At 40.3% G+C, this 23,920-nt stretch overlaps 1 protein-coding gene across 1 annotated transcript in view; it reads right to left on the bottom strand.

Moving 5' to 3' along the window:
• Nucleotides 1–2,164: 2,164 nt before the first annotated feature.
• LOC139712722 (midasin-like) overlaps nucleotides 2,165–23,920 on the bottom strand; it is a 97,397-nt gene continuing 75,641 nt past the window's right edge. The window contains exons 74-92 of the mRNA XM_071624520.1: nucleotides 23,494–23,661; nucleotides 19,502–19,677; nucleotides 18,826–18,987; nucleotides 17,679–17,816; nucleotides 16,412–16,550; nucleotides 15,500–15,733; nucleotides 14,627–14,727; nucleotides 13,876–14,017; nucleotides 13,434–13,657; nucleotides 12,740–12,973; nucleotides 12,076–12,315; nucleotides 11,426–11,623; nucleotides 10,532–10,870; nucleotides 9,971–10,086; nucleotides 8,857–9,031; nucleotides 5,789–5,862; nucleotides 4,829–4,943; nucleotides 3,880–4,092; nucleotides 2,165–2,353 (exon numbers count right to left, since the gene is read on the bottom strand). Of these exons, the coding sequence (XP_071480621.1) occupies nucleotides 2,165–2,353; nucleotides 3,880–4,092; nucleotides 4,829–4,943; nucleotides 5,789–5,862; nucleotides 8,857–9,031; nucleotides 9,971–10,086; nucleotides 10,532–10,870; nucleotides 11,426–11,623; nucleotides 12,076–12,315; nucleotides 12,740–12,973; nucleotides 13,434–13,657; nucleotides 13,876–14,017; nucleotides 14,627–14,727; nucleotides 15,500–15,733; nucleotides 16,412–16,550; nucleotides 17,679–17,816; nucleotides 18,826–18,987; nucleotides 19,502–19,677; nucleotides 23,494–23,661 (3,377 nt within the window). The remainder of the gene's footprint in view (nucleotides 2,354–3,879; nucleotides 4,093–4,828; nucleotides 4,944–5,788; nucleotides 5,863–8,856; nucleotides 9,032–9,970; nucleotides 10,087–10,531; nucleotides 10,871–11,425; nucleotides 11,624–12,075; nucleotides 12,316–12,739; nucleotides 12,974–13,433; nucleotides 13,658–13,875; nucleotides 14,018–14,626; nucleotides 14,728–15,499; nucleotides 15,734–16,411; nucleotides 16,551–17,678; nucleotides 17,817–18,825; nucleotides 18,988–19,501; nucleotides 19,678–23,493; nucleotides 23,662–23,920) is intronic.

Raw genomic sequence — 23,920 nt, 5'->3', positions numbered from 1 at the left:
ATCATCAGAAGCAAGGGAAGTTTACCCACTTTCGTTACAATAGCATGATTAAGACTAATTACTTTCTACCCTTTCAAATGCTCTCATATCTTATGATGCACATGTGAGGTATATATTGTACACCAAGCAAAAGAAGGAGTTGTACAGTTGTGCAGCATAATTTGCATCAAATGTTAACTCTGGTTTGACAACAGCCTTGTTTTAATCGAGAATGCAACTGTCAAACACTATCACTTTTTCATATCACCAACTCGACAACTGGAACTGTAAAAATGAGAAAAGATATCAAGGTATACGCCATTGCTCTCAGTACAGTGCACTCCCGTTATAACGAAATGATCGGGACCGGCAGTTTTCTTTCGTTATAACGAAATTTCGTTATAACCAAACAAATACAATACATAACGAAAACAAGGAAACCACGCATAAAAAAAAATATCATATTCTGTTTGCTGAATACGCATCATACACTGGAAAGCTATGTGAAATGGGATGGGATTATTGTATTACAATATCAAACGCAAGTTCCCCTCAGAAATTGTGCGTGACACAAGGAGCGAACACACAGTGATGTGAAGCATTCGCCCGTGCAGAGACGCTATAAAATGCTTGTTCCGCTACGTATTTTCGAAAGCAATTCGCATTTCGTTATAACGGAGCACATTTCTTTTGTTTTTCTTTGTCAGTGGTGCTTGGAAAAGACTTCTTATAACGAAAATTTCGTTATAACCATGTTCGTTATAAGCGAATCTTGAACCATAGACTTTAATGGTGTTAATTTTGGGACCAGAAGTTTTACTTCGTTATAACGAAATTTCGTTATAACCGTGTTCGTTGTAACGGGAGTGCACTGTACCACCCAAACATATGACGTACAGTTCATAAGCAGCAGTATAAGCGTGACATCATGCTGTTCTCCACAGACAAAACAACTCACATGTATACATTACAAAATTCATACACTTGATCTATACCAGTCTTTTAATCATCTCTGGTGCTGTACAATATCATAAAGAAAACTTCATTTGCAAACTTTATCATACCACACATACACACACACATGAATAGAATGAGACAAAGTCTGGCCCACATTTTGATATCAAAGGACGCATTGATAGCTACCAAAAACACTCTAATCGCCTGATAAAATTAAAAAAGGGTGACTGCTTATGTCTCAAACATAATGAACTCATACCCGTATGTGCATATCATATGCAAAAAGGTGTTCTTTACAATTTTGAGCTAACAAAAAATAAATACGCTGACATCCAATACAAATGTGACATTGTAAAAAAGACAGCAATAGAACAAAACTAAAACATCAACAAAAGATGTAACAATAAACATGCAAAAGACTGCTCTCTGCTATAAAGATGACATATTGAGAATGCGACTCAGGCTGTAAAAGACCTAATATCTACTTTCAGGTTGAATTTTAATACACAAGCTTAAAATTTGATGGGAAAGGTTGGCAACGTAATGTTGTGCACTTTTTCCACTGAAATGAAGATTGGAACTTGTCTTTACTTGCTTTTACATTTTAACATACCTGGCAACTTTTGAGAATGAAAATTAGTAATTCCAACTGACCCAGACAGGGAGCGAATTACGAAGCAGCTGAGTGGGGGGTTGGTGGGGGAGGGGGTAAACACACCCTTCCACAGTGGGGACTTTTTGAAATTTACAGATATGTAATGGGCCCTTTTCCTTGACTTTTCAGCCTACTTTTACAACAAAAATCTTGATTCTTCATGCTTACATGATGCATGAGTATGGCAAACTTCTGTATCAAAGTTTAATACAGAAGTGTACTCCTATCTTGTTGTTGTACAAGTGTAATTCCCATGTATGTACATACACACACATTGACAAATCAGATACTTAAAAGTGTATTACATACTCTAAAAGACATGAAATGACAACTCAACAATGAATAAAAGTAATATTAAACAGATGCTAAAAATCTGACAATGTGATGAAATGCAATCTGAATATTTTTAAAATCAGAAGAACTCTGTTGATTATTGCAGAACATACATCAAGTATTCCCAGCTCTATTTTCATCAAAAAGAGGCAGAATCTTTACTGTAAATACTTTATTGGTGTAAGAAATAGGGAATCTAAAAAAAAATGTGATCTCATATTGGCAAGCACGATCAGGAATCTAGCTTTTGTCAGCCGCGGTGACCAACTCAAACCATTGCCGGAGGGCGTCGCTAAGAGTTTCTGGCAGGGCGTTGATGTCCCTCAGGATGATGTAGAAGGGGAAAGGAAAGTGCTCCATGTACGACTGTATCTCGGGCATGGCACCCGCCTTGCTGAATACCGGAACACGGATGTCAAGGATAGAATCCTGCAGAGGTCAGAGGAAGAAATATTTGTATGAAAACATGGGTGAATGAATGCATACATGGATGAATAAATGAATGACTCTCCAAATGAATAAATGAAAGGATGAATGGATTGATGAATGTATGAATGAATTGATGAATGAAAGGATGGATGGAATGATGAATGAATGAATGTATGAATGGATGAATGAAAGGATGGATAGATTGATGAATGAATGAATGAATGTATGAATGAATGGATGAATGAAAGGATGGATGAAAGGATGGATGGATGGATTGATGAATGAATGTATGAACGAATGGATGAATGAATGGATGAATGACAGGATGGATGGATTGATGAATGAATGAATGGATGAATGAATGGATGAAAGGATGAATGGATTGATGAATGAATGAACGAATGTATGAATGAAACAATGAAAGGATGGATGGAATACTGAATGAATGAGTGAATGTATGGATGAATGAAAGAATAAATGAAAGGATGGCTGGAATAATGAATGAATGATTGATGTATGAATTAATGTATGAATTAATAAATGAAATCATGGATGAATTAATGAATGAATGTCTTCTGTGCAGGGCAGATCATTTGATACAAAACTGCTATCATATCCATGTGCTGCATAACAAATCTGCTTGATTCCAAGTAATGGTTCTTGCATCGAGTTGTTTTTTTTTTGCAACTGAGCAACAAGTTGTCCTTTATAAAAATAACCATACACATGTATGCAGATTATTGACAGTATTTTTTAGTATTAGCCATGATGCTAAAAATCATGGGCATACATTGTACATACTTGAGTGGGATTCAGTGAAGGGCTTTTTGTCAGTCAGTTGCAATAGAAGCAACTCAACCTAAGAATCATTAATTTGAATGAATATGCATTACCCGCTGCCATTAGGGATTAGAACCATCATTGGCTATCGGGTGGAAACTAGGCAGTCTTGGTGGGTATGATGCCTGTCTAGCAATCAGTCGGTTGTGGGTTCAAATCACACTCAAGTTCGTATGCCCATGAATTTTAGGACAATAAAAATTGACAGGGCTTTAATAGCGCATAACACATAGTGTATACATATATTTCCTTTTGTGCTCACATAATGGAAAGATTATGCAACAACATATGATTCCAAATACAATGATAGAATCGAGCTTCATGTTTGTTTACACTAGTTACGTTCAGACGACAAGCCCTAACCTCAAGGTTTAGCTCTTGCCCCCTAACTTGGATGTGCGTCCACATGACGAAGCTTAACCTCGAGGTTTTGTGGTTAGAGCCCTAACCCTAATATATCTTGTGGCATTTAACATCGATCTAACCTCGAGGTCAGCTAACTACAAGTGCATCTACACAGTCCATAACTACAAGCTTAACCGCGAGGTTAAGGCTTGTCATCTGAACGTAACTACAGTAAAAATGCCTTTTCAAAGCATGGCTATTACCCAAACTTTTAATGCGTTGTGAAGGGTGATTTGTCAATCGTTTGCAAATCAGTTTGAGTTTACGCAAGAGCTGCTCACCCTGTTCTCTGGGTTGTCAATGACGACAAACATGAGGAAGATGTTGGCGTCCCTCGCCGCTCGGACCGCCTTCTGCACTGTCTCCATGCCCTCTAGAAACAGGCCACGCCCGTCAGATACCACCACCAGCAACTGAGAGGTGTCGGGATGACCCGCAGCCCCAACACGTGGGGCACGGGCTGTTGTCATGGCAGCAGATGCATACTTCAAAAGCTGGGGAAAGCATTTTGAAATATAGCACACAAACACAGATAAAAACCAAATAGCTAGCACACTATCGACCCACATCTGCCCCCACGCTAGGAGTACAACTCCAAATTTGCATGTGTTCCAGGAAGTCATACAATGTAGGTGTCCCCCAAATTATGCCAGGGCTGACAAAGTATTTACATGTCAATATCATGGAGGTTCAAAATTTAGTAATCAGGGAGATTCTACTGAGTGGCATGTATCTCAATAAGCAAAAAAATACTTCCAAAATAAAAGGAGCTTTTACAGTGTCTTGCCAGGAAATGAGATGTTCTCCAAAATGGGAAGCACTTACAATGTATGTGTACACTGAAAACTTGATATAAAGAGATCTGATATAGCAAAATACCTGATATAACAAACTAATTTCTCTAGTCCAAATTAATTTATTTCCTTTGTTTTGTATTGTTTATTGACAACTGAGATAACAAACTATCTGATATAAAGAACAAATTGTCTTGGTCCCAATGATCTCATTATAATGAGTTTCCACTGTATTATCCTTGTGAAGCCAAAACACACAAAGTACAAGTCATCAAGTATTTCAAGAAGCACAAGATACAGCATTTCCCATTTCTTACTCTCTCCACCTACATATTAGGGCAAGCATATAGGTATCATGGCCATGCACATTCTTGTGTGTTGTTACTTCTCTTGTAATGATGCATGGCACTTGTGTGCACTTCACATCACACTTTACCTGTGCAATCTTGGTTTTCTTCTGAGCAAATGTGAACTGCCTCAGGATGGTCGCTCCCGACTGCTCTGAAAACTGCTCGTGGAATGGATGTAGCAACTGCACATTTTCCCCAAAGCTATAAAGAACATGCACACATACAGAGTCAAGATCAGCCTATGGAATGATTAGGAAACAAAGCTAATGCACGCCCTGAGGTTAACGATGAAAGGCACATACAGGCACTACAATGGTACAATCATGTGCGAAGATACATTGATCTACTTCAATAGTGCCAAGTCACTGTGAAAAGGGCCAATGATTGTGTAGCATCGAGACTAGTGCATACTGGAGATAAACAACATAGGACAACATACTGCAATCTTTACACCATCTTGCTCATAGCACAGTCATTTTGAGGTAGTGCCTCATAGTAAAAGAAAAATAAACAAAACGGCCATTTTACTTATACTGTACAATGTATGTATCAATCACACAATATGCAAACCTTTATATTGAAGATTGTTTGTGATGACTAGAACATTTCCCTAAGACTTGCATAAAATAGGAACAGCTAAAGCATACAAACTGGATTCTATTATTATATGCATCGAGTATAAAAACAGGGGATGAAAACAAAATGTATCAGCTTGTTAATAGGTCTTGGGAGAAGAGAAAGATCTCATAAATCTAAACTACAATTGTAAACTGGCCTAAATAGAGACAGGCAGATGTCATCTGGATTTGCTTTTCTGTTAAAGACCCTCATTTGAGTCTCAGCCACCTCCCGACTCTAGCTCATTTCTCTCCATACTGACTTGTACATAATGCTCTAATACACCAGCCATTTTTACAGACAGATTCCCTTGGTTGTTGTATCAAAGGTTCATGAATAAACATGAGAACTATTGCATAATTCATTACCATGTATATCACGCTACTACACCCATGAGAAAGCCAAGATCAAGGTCAGGTAAAACTCACCTGCACACTGCTAGCTGTCCAGCCTCAAGCCATGTCAGTGCATTACTGATGACAGCCAGGGACTCAAAAGCAAGCTGCAGAAAAAAAAAAAAAAAAATAGAAATAAGGCATACAACAATATACCACAAAAAAAAAATGTACATGTTCTTTATTTTTGATATAAAAAAAAACACAAGCACACAAACAAATAAACCAAAACAATAATCAGTCACGGCTCATTCACTGCTTGCATTCAATGTTGATAATAAGCAAATAATCAACGGTGGTGAAGGTGACGGGACAAACTATCACTTCCGAGGCGATCTGTGATGTAGCTATCTTTCCGAAGCGCAGCTGAGGAAAGATAGCGTACACATTCAGATCACCGAGGAAGTGATAGTTTGTCTCATTGCCTGAAACTAAAAGTTGATTATTTGCTTTATATTCCACATCTAGGGTCCTAGAAATTTCCAATTTATTCCACATCTGAAACCATTTAAGCTGTCTTTAGGTATCCTTAGGGTTAAGGCTACGTGTGCGCGTAGATTACAAAACAATGAATTTGCTGCGCGCACCGGGCAGCACCGAAGTGAAAGTGCATTGCACTGTGTACTATCAAGTGACCTAGGTCACATGATAGTCCACAGTGTAACGCACTTTCATTTCGCGCATACTCATCTTGCGTTAGGACTGTGTGGACTGTGTGGAGATCAGCGAAACAAAAGGGACTATCAACATAGAGTGTAACGAACTTTTCTTCTTAGGTGATGTGATGGGCAAAACTACGCTTCATCACGTGATCAGCCCTGGACCAATCCTATTGCAACATTCTTAGTATATGGAATATAATATTTTCTATCACTTTTCTCCACTTGGTCTGCTTCCTATTCACACTGCATTTATATTTTAGGCTCTTGTCACTTTCAGTATCATTTAATTTTCACCTTTTTCTGTACTCTGAATAAAACTCCCAAACCCATTCAAATTTTTGTGTGTGGTACAGAGTGTATGTCATTATTTCCACCTTGAATGCTAGACAATAACTAGAAATATCACTTAAGGTGATTAATACCCCCGCCCCGTGACGACAGTCTTACCCAAGGAATGATCTTTCCTTGATCTTCTGCCATTTAAATGCCGTTACCATGGCAACGCAGCTTCCGACACGTCTGAAAAATATGTCTTGCACATCTTCCCACCAAGACTATTGTGTGTGCCACATTTCATAAGCTTTTGTCAAAAACTGAGGAAGTAGTTCAATCCACAAGATCTTTCCTTGATCTTCCACCATTAATATGCCGTTACCATGGCAACGCAGCTTCCGACATGTCCAAAAAATATGTCTTGCACATCTTCCCACCAAGACCAATGTGTGTGCCACATTTCATGAGCTTCAGTCGAATACAGAGGAAGTAGTTCAATCCGCAAGATCTTTCCTTGATCTTCTGCCATTTATATGCCGTTACCATGGCAACGCAGCTTCCGACACGTCCGAAAAATATGTCTTCCACATCTTCCCACCAAGATCAAGGTGTGTGCCACATTTCATAAGCTTTGGTCAAAAAACTGAGGAAGTAGTTAAATCCGCAAGATCTTTCCTTGATCTTCTGCCATTAATATGCCGTTACCATGGCAACCTACTTTCGGGTACTGTCAAAAAATGCGTCTTGCACATCTACAACCAAAGGCACACATCTGTACCAAGTTTCATGGAAATTGGGCAAAAACTGAGGAAGTAGTTTGCAACACAAAATTTTCCATCATTTTGGCTCATAATATGTGAGCTGTTACCATGGCAACATACTTTTTGTCACTGTCAAGAAATGTGTCATTCTGACCTATATCCTAAGACAAACATTCAATATGAATTCCATGAGAATTGGAAGAACACTGATGAAGCAGTTTTGCCATGAAGCATTTTGCTCTATATTTTACCAATAACATGCCGTTACCATGGCAACGCACTTTTTGCCACTGCTGAAATATGTGTCTTGCACATTAACATATTCAGATGAACATCTGTACCTAATTTCATAAAAATTGATCAAAAACTGTGGGAGGAGTTCGCGACGCAAGATTTGTACCCATTTTTGCCCATAATATGCCGTTACCATGGCAACGTACTTTTGGGTACCGTCAAAAAATACGTCTTGCACATCTACAACCCAAGGCACACATCTGTGCCAAGTTTTATGGGAATCGGTTGAAAACTGAGGAAGTAGTTCGCGACGCAAGATTTGCAACGGACCGACCGCCCGACCGCCCGACCGCCCGCCCGACCGCCCGACCGCCCGACCGCCCGACCGACCACCCGACCGTCCGCTGATTCCTATATACCCCCTTCAAACTTCGTTTGGCGGGGGTATAACAAATATCGCATTTATGACTTCTTCTTCTTCTAAGTGTAGACTATTACTATGACATAGGCCCTGTCACTGCAATCTTAATTGTGAACATGACTGAGCAGAAGCAAGGCAGTAAAGCTTCCTTGCATTTTGTGTGGTTCTGTTGATGACATTCCAAAATGTGATAACTCTCCAGCTTCATACTTTTCTATCAGACAGCAGCATCACCCGTCAATTTAACCGTAATCAAGCCAGGCTTTTCCAGCTATGCTAAATTTGGAGTGGGGCAGATTCCCCTGCCCTTCTAGGATTACAGGACTGATCCAGACATACACCACTATGTACACACAGTAGCAGCATGCAACAGCTACAACCATCACTGCTATTTCCTCCTCCATTTCCCCTAGATCTTAGTGTAAGAAAGCTCTATCATAATAATGCAACGATAGTTTAAGCCATTCGGATGAAGTAGGAGCTGATTAAAATATGTAAATACATGTATGCCCTACTCTATAGTCACCAAGAGTCTGTTCATTTTAACCCATTAAGGACGGACTGAATTTGCTACACCATGCATTTCCCATACACATTGGCCCGAGTATACTTGAGACTCATCCTCAACGGGTTAATGTTTGCCAGGTTGCAGACAATCAAGCCTATTGACGGTAAGCATGCCAGCCAGTGAAATTATCAGTTAGCACAGCAGAGAGAGAGATACGGTGTAGAAAAAAAAAATGTATTCACCCTCTTCGATCGGTTATCTGCCATGCTGGAAGAGTCATCCACAGCCAGCATGATCTGGTACTGCCGCTTGCTGGGCTTGGTGCGCCTCAGCCAGATCTTGTCCTTGCGGAACCCGCTGGCAATGTAGGGAATCACCTTCCGCATGTTCAGCCGCTTGCCGGTGCGAAAGTCTCCCCTGCAAAGTAGAGACATTGTATGAGGTGCATGTACAGGAACGTGTAAATGAATAGACTTCCATCCTGGCTGAAACTCCTTGGGCATAACTTTCTTGACACTTTACAAATTACTGCATTGCCCATGGTGAAATTTGATGTTCACTTTAACAGCATACTGGGCAGCAACGCTGACAAGTACAACCACGGATTCAGCTGTATCTTCACTGATACAAATTCATTGACAAATTCAATGAACGGAGAGAGCAAAATGAAACATTACGGCCCCCTCCCCCAACCACTATCACCTCCCACAGACAACAATATTTAGCACGTTTTAAACAGATTGTCTGATTTTCCTCAAATTTTCAGTTAGAATTTCTCTGGTCTGTGCAGATTTCAGAATCTTGCAGGAAAAGGCTTACGTTATGTCACTGCATGATACAAATGGTTCTAGAACAATTACCCTCTGGACAATAACCCCAGCTCTTCCCCTGACCCTAACCCTAATCCTAATCCTGAACATAACCTTAACCCGTTGAGGACAAGTCCCGAGTATACTCAGGCAAGTGTCTATGGGAAATGCGTGTTGCAGCAAAATCAGTCCGTCCTCAACAGGTTGACTCTAATCCAAATTCTACACCTTTTCCTCATTTTTACCCTCATACTAATCTTTGCTATAACCCTATCACTAATTTATATTTAGCGGGAGGATAGTTGTTCTCGGGGGGTAATTGTCCTGGTAAGGATAAAAACATACAAAATGTACATACCGTGTAGTTCAAAGGCACCAATGTTTTGGCACACTCTATGAAGCAGTATTAGTTCTGAATACTCATAGGCAATGCACGTAATATTTCCACGGTTATGTGAGATTTAAAGTGGTGAATACATACAGTAGGAGCACAGGTGCAAGCTATGCTGGCCTTGACTTTAATACTGGTGTAACCATGACAACGTACCTGAGTTTGGATGCCTGGGTGGGCTCCAGTACGAGTCTGAGTTGTTCACACAGGTCCCTAGCCAGGGCAGAGGTCACTGACTCATAGGACTGCCACATCTTCTGTGCTTCCAACTCCTTCATGAAAAAAAAAAGAGAGAAAAAAAAATCACTGATAATAACAACCACAACAGCAACAACCACAACAATAAGAAAAAGGGTTTGGGTTAATTCCATCATCTTAGGGAGCAAAACATATCACCTCTACTCAGTTTTACTCAAAAATTGTATCATGACTTGACTAAACATGGCCGTCTGTATTTATAGAGTTTCAAACACGGATAGCACGAGAGTGCTGCATTCTCTGTTCTTTTGCAACAAAATTTGAGGGTCTGTTCACATTCAGACCATTTTGATGGGGCATAAACTTATCAAGCAGATGTACATATAGTTCAATGAACTTTGTATAACAATATGATTAAGTCATTTTTGATGACTGACGAGAACAAAAATGTCTTTAATGCAATTTTTGAAAATGGGTAATATGCAAAAATTCAGTGGTCTTAAGGTCATCACCCCTTACCTCTCCATCTCCAGACTCCTTGCTGCCAATCAAAGCCAGCTGCTCCTCCATCTCCCTCCTCAGCCTCTCCACTTCCTCCGGGTCCAGCACCACATCTGGTAGGTGAGGACCCAGGTGCTCCACCGCCGTGTGGATGGTGGACTCGGTCGGACGTTCTCTGTCCCCCTCCGCTGTCGCCATGGCGTCACTCTCCTTCTGGTCATCCGGGGGCGTCTGGTCCTCGTCTCCTTCGTCGGCGGTGGTATCTTTGTCGTCGGCCGACGGTGCTTCCAGCTTTGACAATCCAGTTGTTGCTGCCACTTTCTTGGATGGCAGCTGATCTGACACGTCCACCTGCTGCTTCAAACCATATCATCAATGTGCAATGTTAAATAACCACATGCCAAGGACATGAGAGGGAGGGCTCTGCTTCACTTACATGGGTTAAATAACCACATGCCAAGGACATGAGAGGGAGGGCTCTGCTTCACTTACATGGGAACTATATTATCGAGCCAAACATTGAGCCTCTACAAGTTGGGATAGATTCGGATCAGTTCCAGTGGGGAATGATAAATAGACATTCCAGATGATGTATTAAAGAACATTGCAAGGTGTATGTGTGATATTGTTCTCAAATAGCATTTTAGTTAAACAGTTCATACAAGGTTTTTTAAACTTCTGAGGACTGAATGATCCTAAAATTCTCTGTTAGATTGGTTTAATTCAGCTTAGGATTGATTTTAGATCTTGATTAAACAGGCTCCAATAATCCATAATGCCGTGATATGCATTGAAATAAACTCTTGTGAAGTTTTAAAGTCAAATGGCTGTCTATACGTCTGATTTTAGCGTCAACTTGCACATGACATGACACTTTTCTGACACAGCATGCAGGCATGTTTTTTGGTCTACCTCCTCTTCTTTGTCTGGCTCTGCCTCCATTTTCTCCTCATCCTCCTCCTCCATCTTCTCCTCGTCATCTTCCCTTGCTGTTGGCACTGCCTCTTTCTCCTTCATCTGATCGTCTGTGGCAGCATCCATGGTCTGAGCGTCGTGGTGTGATGTGGGATCGGTGAGATGTTCGTACAGGTCCTGGTCTTCCCCTTTCATCTGCGATTGAATGATACAAAGAAGAAAATGAAATTTGTGTTTATAAACCTCCTATTACTGGATAAAATAAAACAACAAAATTCTTCAAAGCTATTTCATCTTCCCTTCACTTTGCTACATGTATATCCTAGTCAACTGCTGCCTTAGTAGAAATACACTTTGAAAATTATGTGATGGTTTGTTTCTTTTGTCTGCCATATTATGCATCCTTTTTTTAGCACCCCCCTAAAGGACCTCTACACACATTAAAAAAACAACAACTAATGTCAACAAGAATGACTTCTGCACTGTTATGCAGACATAAAACAATTTTTGTCTCTTTATTTCTGAAAGCAAAAGGACATTCAATTCAGCTACTGCATTCAAATTGAAAAAGCACTCAAATTCAAAGATTCTTCTCATCCTCCATCCTGTCACATAGCAACCTGCTGGTACAAAGAGGACATCCTTACTTCATCCCTTTCCTCCGTTGATCTCTCCTCCTTCCCTTGTCCCGGGTCCACGGTGTCCAGCCGCCTCTTGAACTTCTCCTCTGCAGATCCCAGGCTCCTCTTGCTGTCCGACTGGCTGGGCCTCTTGGCCTGCTGCTGCTCTTGCATCCCGCTCTGCTCCAGAGTGGTCATCTTGGACGTGGATGACCCCTCATGACCCTTCTCATCCTGGCGCCTCTCTGCTGTGCCCGATTTGTGCTTCTGTACGATAATGATACACAAATACGCAACAAAGCAAATGCATTGATTTCATTTGTTTCACTTTGATTCTCTTCCGAAAAGAACTTTGTTGTAGTTCCAGTTCAATAATATAAAATCGTTTTGATAGAGAGTGGGTGTTTCCAATGCAACAACATTGGATGATATATTTGTAGCCAACAGAAAAAAACGACAAGAAATTCTTGCAAAACTTTATTCTCACTGCACAACTGTGAGACAGTTTGCACTGAACAATGCATGCTCATCTGATACCAGTTGATATCTTGGGAGGAAAAACTGGCAGATTTACATAAAGAGAACTTAACAAGAAGCCTACCACGATTAAGAAATATGGAAGGAGAAGAGAAGCTTCTGTGAGCTAATCTTGAAAGTGGGGTGTAAATAATTTTCATCTCGCTTTCCGTACATCTTCGCTCCTGTCTTCTGCAGATGTGGCAGCCTCCTCCTTCCCATCATCCTTCTCATTCTTGGTGTCATCGTCATCATCTGGTTGCAAGGTCTGCTGGGAGGCCCTCGACTTGGCCATCGTCTCGGGGACGGCCTCTTGCTGCTCGGAGTCGTGACCCTGGTCGGGGGCGTAGTCCTCCCCTTTCTCGTTGTCATCATTCTCTGCATCATCATCGCCATCTTCGGTTTCATCCTTTTCGAAGAACATTTTGAAGCAATAATGTAAACATGAAAAACACTTGGACGAGACAGCATTAGCACATAAATGACAAGTGTTTAGTAGAAATCATAGAATAATGACAACATCTGAAATCTCTGTGCTTATTTCATGAGTCATATCATCTATTCACTTCAGTCACTATAAATTCTCCTCCCTGCTCCTCTTGTTCATTGTTATCCTTATCTTTAAATGTAAATTTACTTCTCTGCTTTGATATGCGCATGATATTCAATTCTATGCTTCCATTGCTGTATAGCCCAGTATTTTTTTTCCCTCACCTATGCAGACTGACTGCATTTATTATAAATGCTGAGCTCATCACTTTGGAATTTTTCATGAATTACACAGTATGGAAATCACTATTAAAAATCACACGCATGTATAATAAACTTCTTCACAAACTCTTCTAAAGTACACTTTTGTACAAGGGCACCTTGTCTTCAAAGTGTCTCTTTTCTTCCTTGCCCTGATCTCTGTCTTGCTCGTCTCCATCCTCCACTTCATCTGTTTCCATGGCAACTAATTCCTCTGGCTTCTCGGGTTCTGCTCCTCCTTCCTCCGCATCCATTTCCTCATCCTTTTCACCATCCTCCTCTTTTTCTCCTCCTTCTTGGTTTTCATCTAGCTTGCTCTCAATGTCAAGAGGATTGTCCTCTCCTAGGAAGGTTAGATAATACACAAATGTGTTTTATAATCATCATTATCACCCTGATATTATCTATTATCTATATTTACTATCTAATCACTATGGATTCTAATGATTGAGTTGTGAAATGGTGGAATATTTTCAACAAAACAGTCCATGCAGGGCTAAGAAGTTTGCAGGGAAAAACAATAACTACATGTATGCCAACACCTAGCCAATCTTGACTGACCTTCACCTTCCTCGTCCCCTTCTTCCATTTTCTCATCTTTGTCCATCTCGAGGTCATCGGGAAGGTCAAGCTCCTCCGGGACGGGAGCGACCGGCGGGTCATTGGCCTTGGACGGATCAATCTCATCATCGTTGAATTCACTCTGACAAATAAAAAAGGTTCATCCAGTAGAAGCAAAATCAGTATCATATCCATCACTTTATTACACACCTTGATAAATATGAACAACAGGCTAGAAATCACTCTTGCATTTATTAATTTATTCATACATTTTTTATTCTCTCATGATATGCACGTGAAGGATGCTGAAAATATGCAAAATGGATCAGCAATTTAAAAGAACAACACACATCGAATTGCTACACACCAGTGCAAGTCAAAGTCAAGGATTGGCTGAGATATACATGTGATGTGTCATTACAAAAGCCATGATAACATGGGTAAATTAATTTTCAGGTTTTTGGCAGATCTGAATTCTTTAGATGCTAACCTTAAAACTGATATACAATTTGCCCTTACTTCATAATACAGAAAATATTTTGTTAAAAAGAATGAAATATTGGAAAACTGTAGGGTTATATTGCCAAAGTCATCTTTGTGCACATTTTTCTATCTCTTATGATCTCCAACCTTATATGGTAAATGACAGCACATCAAATATGTATATACGTCTGTGCGTAAACTTTTCTTCTATGTCTGCCAAAGTAAAGCATAAATTGTGTTCATGCAGGAATCCAATGCCAAACAGTACCTCATCTTTTGGTTCAAGGCTGTTTGGGTCTGGTGGCTGTTCCTCCTGCTTCTCCTTCTCTGTTTTCTTCTGCTCGTTGTCATCGTCGCCTTCACCATCACCTATCCCAGATGGATGAAATGATAGGTAGAGAGGACTGGTAACTTGCAGCTGAATTTGAACATTTTGTACATACATGACATACATTGTATATTTGTTGTTGTTTTTTCAGTAAAGAGAACATAAAGCCTCAGAATAGATACAAATTTAAAATACATGTCATAGTTTGTTCTCAATTTTCTATATGAAGAAAAAAAATGTGTACATGAAAAACTGAGCTCATCTAAAGTGTGCATGAATAGATAGTGCAGTACCTTAACCATCTAAATTTCATATCATGGCTAACCAATAAATATCTTCAACTGCTACCTGCAAAATAATGATTCTGCAGCAAGCAGCTACATTTCTGAGAAGTTCAGTTAAGTGTACACAATAGGACATTGCTCAATCAATACATTCTTCTTTTCTGAAATATCTCACTACAGTGGCTTTGGAATGGTCATCTAAAAAGGCATTCTTAACCCATGGAGGATGAGCTGATTTTGCTGCAACACACATTTCCCACAGACATCTGCCCAAGTATACTCAGGACTAGACAGCGGGTTTGCGTGATCTATCATATAAAGAGTCTCAATCATTATTGCGGTAGCTATGCTAACTACAGTACCAATTTCATCAGCATTACATTTCTGATTAGAGAATGCTACCTAAATTCTATGACAAAAATTGCTTTCACATCAGGTTTCATATTTCCAAATTCATTCGCATTATAATATTCTGATCGCATCCTAGAATTTTGGCAGCTCCCCTCTGGAGCCTCCGCCTCCGCCTCACCCTGATTGTCGTCCTTGGCAACCATCCTGGACTCCTCCTCGTCCATCCCCCCACCAAACTCCTCCTCCTTCTTTTGCTCCTTCTGTTCCTTCTCTCCATCCTCCTCCTCCTCCTCCTCCTCCTCATCTCCCCACATCCTCTCATCCAGCTTATCCGCGTCCGGCTGGTCGACGTCTCCCATCTGCTTGTCGAGCTGCTCTTCCTCATCTTTCTGGTTGTCGTCTTGGTCCTGATCTCCTTCTGTATCCATCGCAACAAAACAACCAAAAGTGAAATACATTTTGGCAGCATCTCCATCAGATATATTTCTTTTGTCTCATAACTTTATATCAGTATCTCCAACAGTTGGTTTTGTTTTGTTTGGTTATATTTTGCCACATTTCAGAAGGGATATGGAGTAGTGGGTCTGTAACTGCCATTGTGCGTATCCTGACATTTTTATGCAAAACAGCACAGGCATGGCAAAGATGATTGCCGCACATACATGAGACTAATTCTATATTTTTCACTCAAAGTCCTGCCATATGTTCACAGAATCTCAGCTCCTTAAATTTCATGTCAAGCCCCTACAGTATGTACAGTAATAGTGAAATGAAAATGTGATATCCAAATGCAGCCTCTTTGAAGGAGGCTCTTTAGGATATACACACTCACATTCATTTTTACCTTGTTTGTTTGTTTGATTATTGGCTGCCTTTTGCATCTTCCACTTCACTACTCATAGCTGCCTCACAGGATTTCAGAGGATGAAAATCACATCCTTGGAATCCTGCCACCAGTTTCCGAGAAGAAGGTGAAACAGTAACAGACAATGGACAGTGCATTTGAGCCAATAGGCTTGGGTCAGCTAAACACTGACCACACCTAGGCTTCAACCCAAGACAGAGAGGTACTTCGTCTGATGAGTCATACCTTTGGAATCCAAATCATGGAGTTTGCCCTCAAAGTCATCAGACATCTCAATGCCATGTTCCTCGTCCTCTAAGTCAGGTTGGTTGCTAGGGTCTTCTTTCTCCTTTTCCTCCTTCCCTGGTGTTTTTGTGTCTTCAACCTTTGCAGGAAGGAGACAAAAATGATACCAAATTATGCACCCTTCAATAATTTTTCAAGTCTTCAGACTGTAGTGAAGTACTACTGTTCTGTACTGTACTATGTACAATTACAGGAAGAACAATGAATTTCAGAATATATCTTTGTATATTCAATTATTCCTTGCACTGTGAGAAAATAGCTACAACAGCAGATTGGGACCAATTCAACAAAAATCAAATACATATGTATCTATAGGATTCACCTTCACATTGTATTTTCCTAAAACATAAAAACTTAATCGATATGACTTTCTGAGTGATTATTGTAACATGGAGTCAAAAGGGGCCTGAGCTTTCGATCCTAGCAGAATCTTCGTCAGAGGCAAAATGACAAACAGGCAGGGAAAGCAATCACATATAAGGACTTCACACAACAAGAACAGACAGGGACAGGCTGGGTACACAAAACAAAGAAAACAAAGGAGAGGGTGGGAAGTCATGGGCAAGGAGCCCAACAGGTAAAGGGAGGGGATTAGAGCGAGCAGGAGGGTGGACAGACAAAAGGCAGAGGAGAGCGGACAGACAAAAGGCGGAGGAGGGTCAGTAATGATCATGAGGATCAAGGAGGCAACCATTGAAGGAAAGGATGAATAGGGAGGCAACATCAAAGAAGATAAGGAACACCAGAAGGATATGGAAAGGGAAAGAGTGAAAAAAGCAACAGCAAGGGAAGGGGGGGGGGGGGGGGGGGGCTGAACAAACAGGGAGCCCTCAAGGTGTACCAGGAGGAGGCAACAAAAGGAAGTAATCAAACATATCAAAGTATATACACATATAGTAATGGCAAAAGTGACAATGGAATAACAGTAATGAAAAAAAAAAAAAATTAGATTATTGTAACAAACAGATTCATTGTGATTGGTAATAGCAATCAACAGGATTATGTGACAAATTATGATCTGTTCTTCTTTCACATATAAATTGGACCAGATTGTACCATGGCATATTTCTTTTTTTTTTTTTTAAAGAACATACAATCTACAAGTAATACTTGATACTTCACTGTTGTAATTAGACAGAATCTCAAGATACGGTGATATCTGGTTACTTTTTAAAATCTTTTCGCAAAGTACAAGTAATAAGCTCACCTGATCTTCATTCTCAATTTGGTCACTGACGTCTTTGACCCCCTCTCCCTCACCGATCCCTCCTCCCTCTATGTCCTCAAACTCGGTCGCCCCCTCTCCTGCGACTTCGTCTGAATATTCAGCTGGGAGGCAGAAGCCCTGAGATGGGGGATGAGGGGGCAGAGATGATGGTTAATATCAGTGATTTTAAGATGAGGTGTGGTAAGCAGAAGCAGCTTGTGATTGATCATTAATCAGAGAGCACATCTGGTGCCTCTTTTGGGAGCATACAACTAAATGCACCTCTTGGCTCAATACAGAACTTTGTCACTTATAACAATGAAAACCCCCATTTTTGTTGATCATTTACTCAAAGCAATCATCAATGGGAGTGATGATGAACTTCTTGGCTTATTTCAAGTACATGTACATTATCTTGGTATATAACAAAGACCTTGGTAGCTAAAATTTAGTTCAAGTTTATTTGTCACAGTGGATATTTTCCAGTCACAATGGAAGTGCGAACACACTTTATACTGGTCTGTTATGTGTATAAGAACATCATCACAGCAAAAAGCTACAGAAAACGTCTTTTTTAAAGACAAGGGCATGATCACGGCAAGTACTTGCCATGTTCAGTGGCATATCAACACCATCTGTACACAAGGAAGCATCCTAGCAAAAGTTTGTGACCTTCAGATGAGTATGATCACACCTCGTAATTATTTCAATATATTGCAGTCAAATGTCAGAACATTTGGCATGAGGTGTACACGTATGCAGCTCTGAGTTAAAGCAAAACTGCAGCAACATACACTGTACATCTGACCATCACTCCAGTGTAAATGCACCTGATGATCAGGAGAATGCTTGTGACCTTTCATGGGCTGTGCATTTAACATAATATGAGCAGACTTATATGGATCTGCCACAGCGGCATGATGAGCACGCCCCTTGTGTGAACATCTTCAATCCGTGACCTTCAATAATGATTGAAGACTGTGAAAACATCCCTCCAGTTCAGAATCACTGCATAACCTGAATATGAGAATGTGATCTTTGAATAGACAGTTGAGAGCAGGAAAACATCTTTTGGCAGGCAAACTGTTTAGAAACATAGGAGAGAGGAGAAAGCAGCAGTATGAACCCAGGGCCAGCCTCTACAAACCTTTGATGCCAGATCCGTAAAGATGGCCAGAAGCACTGACTGCATCTTGCTACACACACGGTGTGCTGCCACCATGTGGCGGAGAAACACACAGGCCAGTCCGAGGTGCTGGTGCATCATGGGAATGAGACTGGTTGCCAATTTGGCACACTCATTGAATACCTGCATAAAAAGGTAAAAGGGCATGAAATGGAATGAATTTTCATTTTCAATTTCAATTTCACTATAAATCATTATACGGGTTGTAGATGAACATGACATAAATGTATCAAAATATATTCAGTGTATGTGATCTTTTGCAATGAAATGCTGGTGGAATTTAATCATAACTCCTCATCACCTTCTTTGATCAAAACTAAGACATAATGTATAACACAATATGCACAAATATCAAATGCAATTCAACGTCTTATTCTTAGTATCTTGAGTTTAAGAGAAAAATCGCATACTACATACAACTCTATACAATGCAATCATTGTTTGTTTATTCGCTCCCACATAAATATCATTTAACCATGAGCAAATCTTGGAACACAAACCCCATTTTACTCAAAGACACAATGAATGACTGTTGTGAAATGACAAGCCTTTTTTGATACTATTACTAACAATATGATACGGTTCCATGAAAGGGGAAAAAGCTGAAAAAGACTTGAAACCAGGCTACAGGACCTACCATCTCATCTTGTCTTGTCCTACACCTTCCCCTCAGGTCATGAATCACAGAAAGGAGCGACACGGCGGAGGTCACGACCTTTGCAACCTCCAGTGACCTCTGGTCCCCTGATAGACCAGAGACAATCTTCCTCGCCAACAGGCCTTCAAGCTCTAGATCAGTGCTGAAATCTTCATCTGTAGTGGAGGGGGGAGGGAGACAAAAATAAAAGCATACGGTGCTATTCAAAGGTGAGAGGTCATTTACAAGTAATTTGAATTCACTTGGCCTGCAGTCATGAGAGGCATGCCTACACTACCAATCACATTTAACCCATCCACGTACGGGCCTCTGTGTAATCTGTAATATCGTGCCTGCCTAGTAAGTTGGCCATGAACTTGGGCGCGATCTTCCCTACGGCGCGATCTACACGCGAAGAGCATTCATACGTCATGGAAAAAACTGCCTGTGTCATTCCCACTAGGCAGGAGGGATGATGCGTGTACACTCGTGCTAATATGCACTTAGTTGACTCAATACAGCACTAGTTTATGTGAATTTCATGAAAAGAAATAATAAGTTGTGCAGGAATTATGAAAAAATATTGTTTCTGTGTATTTCATTGATAAATCCTCTTCATTTCAAGCCATCTGTAATCACATCTTACCCACTTGCGAATCGACGTGTCCATAATGTCCTCGAGCCCCACCCCCCCGCCCCCGAGATAGCTCTGGAACATTCCATTCAATGACGGGGTTTTTATTTTGCAACGTTATCTAATAACTCTCATGTAAGCAAGTTCTTGCTATGGCTAATCTATTTTGTAATGTATCATAATCTATCTATGCTGAGATAGCCTAATTCAAATTTGCAGAGACATACAAAAAGATTTGTTTTACAATCGTGATACGTTCAACTACTCATTTACCCTGTGCTGAAATCCGCATGTCTGCTCCGCACATGTTATCGCTATCGCTCAAACTTCGATCGCGATGGCTTGTGTGTGTACACAGGTACACAGTGCTAGTGTGACGTGCATGTGTGGAGAAGCATGGGGCTGAGAAAACCCGGGACTCCACGTGGTGTAGTGAAAAACAAATCGGACGTTCGAAGTCGTACATTCAAGAGCTAAAACAGACAAATAGCGAATTCAAAGTCCACTGAAAAGGTCTTGACATTGTAATGTATGTTCCAAAATCATGTCTGGCTTAGTTTTGAGAGAATTTTCTACACGCACGAGATCAGGAATGAGATCGGTGAACTGGCTAACAACGTGTGTACTGTGACATGTGACTGGCTTGTGCACATGGCCTAGCTAGGTGATCGTGAGAGTGCGGCAAGAACGCTAGGAATGCACCCGAGATGCGGTGTGTTGCAAATTCTTGGGGTGAAATTAGACTTCCTTGTTCAGCCCGTCTAGTATCTATATTTTTTTAATAATTCTAATTCTTCATAAAATCACGATAAAAAGACTTCATATATTCATTTTATATTTTAGAAGCGTAATATGAAATATTTGGGGTTTTTTTTTTAGTCCAAGAAAAAAAATAGTTTGAATAAAAAAATAATAATAAATAGTCGTTCTTGACTCAAGTCTAATTTCCTGCGCCTTCTTGCAGTTACCCCGCAGTTGCCCATGGATACGATGCATAAATAATCAGCTGTTTACTGAGTCGTACTAGTGTACCACCCTACTGCTCTTGTTCAAATTGAGAGGATTGTTATTTTATCGGCGGCACTTAGTTTTATAACCTCATCCAATAAAAAGACAAATTCAAACATCAAATGGTGTGACAGTTTTTGTCAGAATTCCCTATCAATTTCAACTTGTTGCCAGGATAGTTTTCAGATTTCACTTGCTTCATTATCGAAGCTGTTTGACATTTGAAAGAACTGCTCCATAAGAAATCACCTTTCATTTGTTATTTATTTTCACAAACAAGTATTTTGGTCACTTGAATATTTCTTATTATTACTTCAATGTCATGATATTTCATGATGGTTATGTATTCTGTCTTTACATGGCAAGATGGGATTTTTTTTTTCCATCCAGGGTCAAAGAAGAAAGTGACAGGAAGGAAACCAAAAGGATAGGGAGGAAATGAAAAGGATACAATGAAACACCTGATCAGCAGGCTCTTTTTTATTACAATGGTGAATGCAGTACATCAGAATTTAAGTACAGTTCTAAATAATTTATCAGTTGAAAAATGAGCAAAGAAAATGGATTTCATCGAGTTCTAAATGAAAACTAAATTAGCATCGCCATTATGATTTAGATCTAGAACCTAGTGCTAGTACTACAGAATAGACCTGATGCAAACTTGTTGTCAAGCTTTTGGTTGAGTTTCTTCAGAGACACGAATTTTGGTAGCACAATACCCGAGTGAATAAGAAAAAGGAAAAAAAAATAAATACACAACTGTAATGCAGGTCTCTAGACCACTCCCGTGCACGAGCGAGCATCAGCCCCCGTTTCTTCAGTGTCACTCTAGCTCTCGTCATTTGCATTGGCCTAGGCTAGGTTACTCGTGTCGTAGTTTTACTCGCCATCATCAATGTCATACATGGTTACACAAAATAAATTACATCTTGCCATCACCTCAACCACAGCAAAACCCTGAATATCACTCCCATCATAGTCACTCTCAGCTCACAAAACATATCAGCAAACGATACAGACATCGCAGACCTAGCTAACTACTAGCTCTAAACATAGTTGTAACTACGCCACGTCAGACATTAGTTGTACACAAAAATGAAACGGAGGTGAAAAACTAGTAATGAATACACGAAGATCATCAACGATGGCATATTACCGTAGAAAAAAATACACAGAACATCTTGCACCCAAAAAAAAATCGAGGTAAAAAACTACGATGAGAAAAACTAGGGTGAAAACACGATGCTTGGAAGACGAACGATGAAGACACTACGGCAAAAATGCTTACACAGAAAACAAACGAGTGGGTACCACACAAGCTACGATGTTATGCGCACATTCGTAGATAAGCTACATCGTGTTCAATCAAAAAACTCAACAAACACTAGGACAAAAACTCACCTCTAAATTGTTGCAAACGAGATAATCACTTAGAAAAAATGAACAAAACACTCTCAGAAGTACGATTGTTCTCTGAGAATGAAAGATATAGAATGATACGAAAGCAAAAGAGAGAAAAGAGAGAGAGAAATGGACGGAAAACCTAGAGAAGTTACCCACACTCACTAACGTAAATGGAATTCGACACACACACCCCCGTGCCCGCCCCAGCATAAGCATAGCATAGCAGTACACGTACACACACAAGGAGATATCGTCAAGCACTCTATGAGGAGATCGATATCACGATACCGCGCGTAAGAAATCACTGCAGTTGCTGGGGCAACAAAGATACATGCGCGCTGTAAACATGAATATTGATTAGTTTCTCAGCAGGCTCGAACCCCTGGCAGGTGTTTTGGCCAATAAGAGACATTCTAAAATATGTTTCTTTGCATAAATTATTTTTCTGAGTCCCAGTAAGGATCTCTGTGATTGGCTAAAATTATTCTACAGCTCCTGGCCAAGCCTGAGGTCCTAGGACGCCCTCTTTTGGTCATAAATAATAAAAACCACGTTTTTTGTGGGAGCTGACGGGGATGGGTTAACATTCCCATCAATGCACACATGCGTACACATTGGTGGAGGTTGACTTTACAATAAAAGCAAAATTTGAAATGACTTACATGTATCCAAAAGGTAAAACCAACACCTTTCTAATGGTGCAGCAGCATCATAAAGAAAGTACACCCATCGCAAGTTGTAGAAGTTCACATGGACAGAAGACTGGTATATACAATGTACGTAGTACCTTGTACATGCAGCAGCACTTTATGCAGGAGGGATGAGAACGGGAAACTGGGAAGCTTGGATGACAAGCGCCAACCTGAAGTAATTTGGAGCCATTTATTTAACTCCTGATACATCAACTGATCTTGTACCTCATGCAGTCATCATATAATGTGTTTACCTTGCTTGTTCTGTTGCTGCGCATCATTTGTCCCCGGCTCACTGTCCATCTCTGTTCCTTGTCCAGTCTTGACCAGAGTCTGAATGCCAAGGAGGACACTGGTGATTGTCCTCTCCATCTTGACCCTCAGCTCAGGCAACTGAGACCACTGGTCAACAGTCTGAGGTCCTACAAAATCAACAAAAACCAATGAGGAGAAACTTTCTTTTTTATCAATTGAGTGTAAAGCAAAATGAGACAAGAAAAAGGTGTATCAACGCAGATTACACGGCATAGGCCTTTGTAAATGGTCACAATGCAAACTGTGTGCACAAATTGTACAGGTGTGTGTGTGTGTGTATGTGTGTGTGTAAATATTTTTGCTCACCCGAATGGTATAGATATTTATATGCTCATTGTTCACTGAAAAGCAATCGTAAGTAACTGA

The sequence above is a fragment of the Diadema antillarum genome, unplaced genomic scaffold (genome assembly GCF_040938485.1).
Source record: "Diadema antillarum isolate AM-2024a unplaced genomic scaffold, OU_Dant_1.0 seq00001847_RagTag, whole genome shotgun sequence".
Classification (NCBI taxonomy): domain Eukaryota; kingdom Metazoa; phylum Echinodermata; class Echinoidea; order Diadematoida; family Diadematidae; genus Diadema; species Diadema antillarum.
Note: the sequence above shows the minus strand (reverse complement) of the source record. Positions and strands in the feature narration are given on the sequence as shown.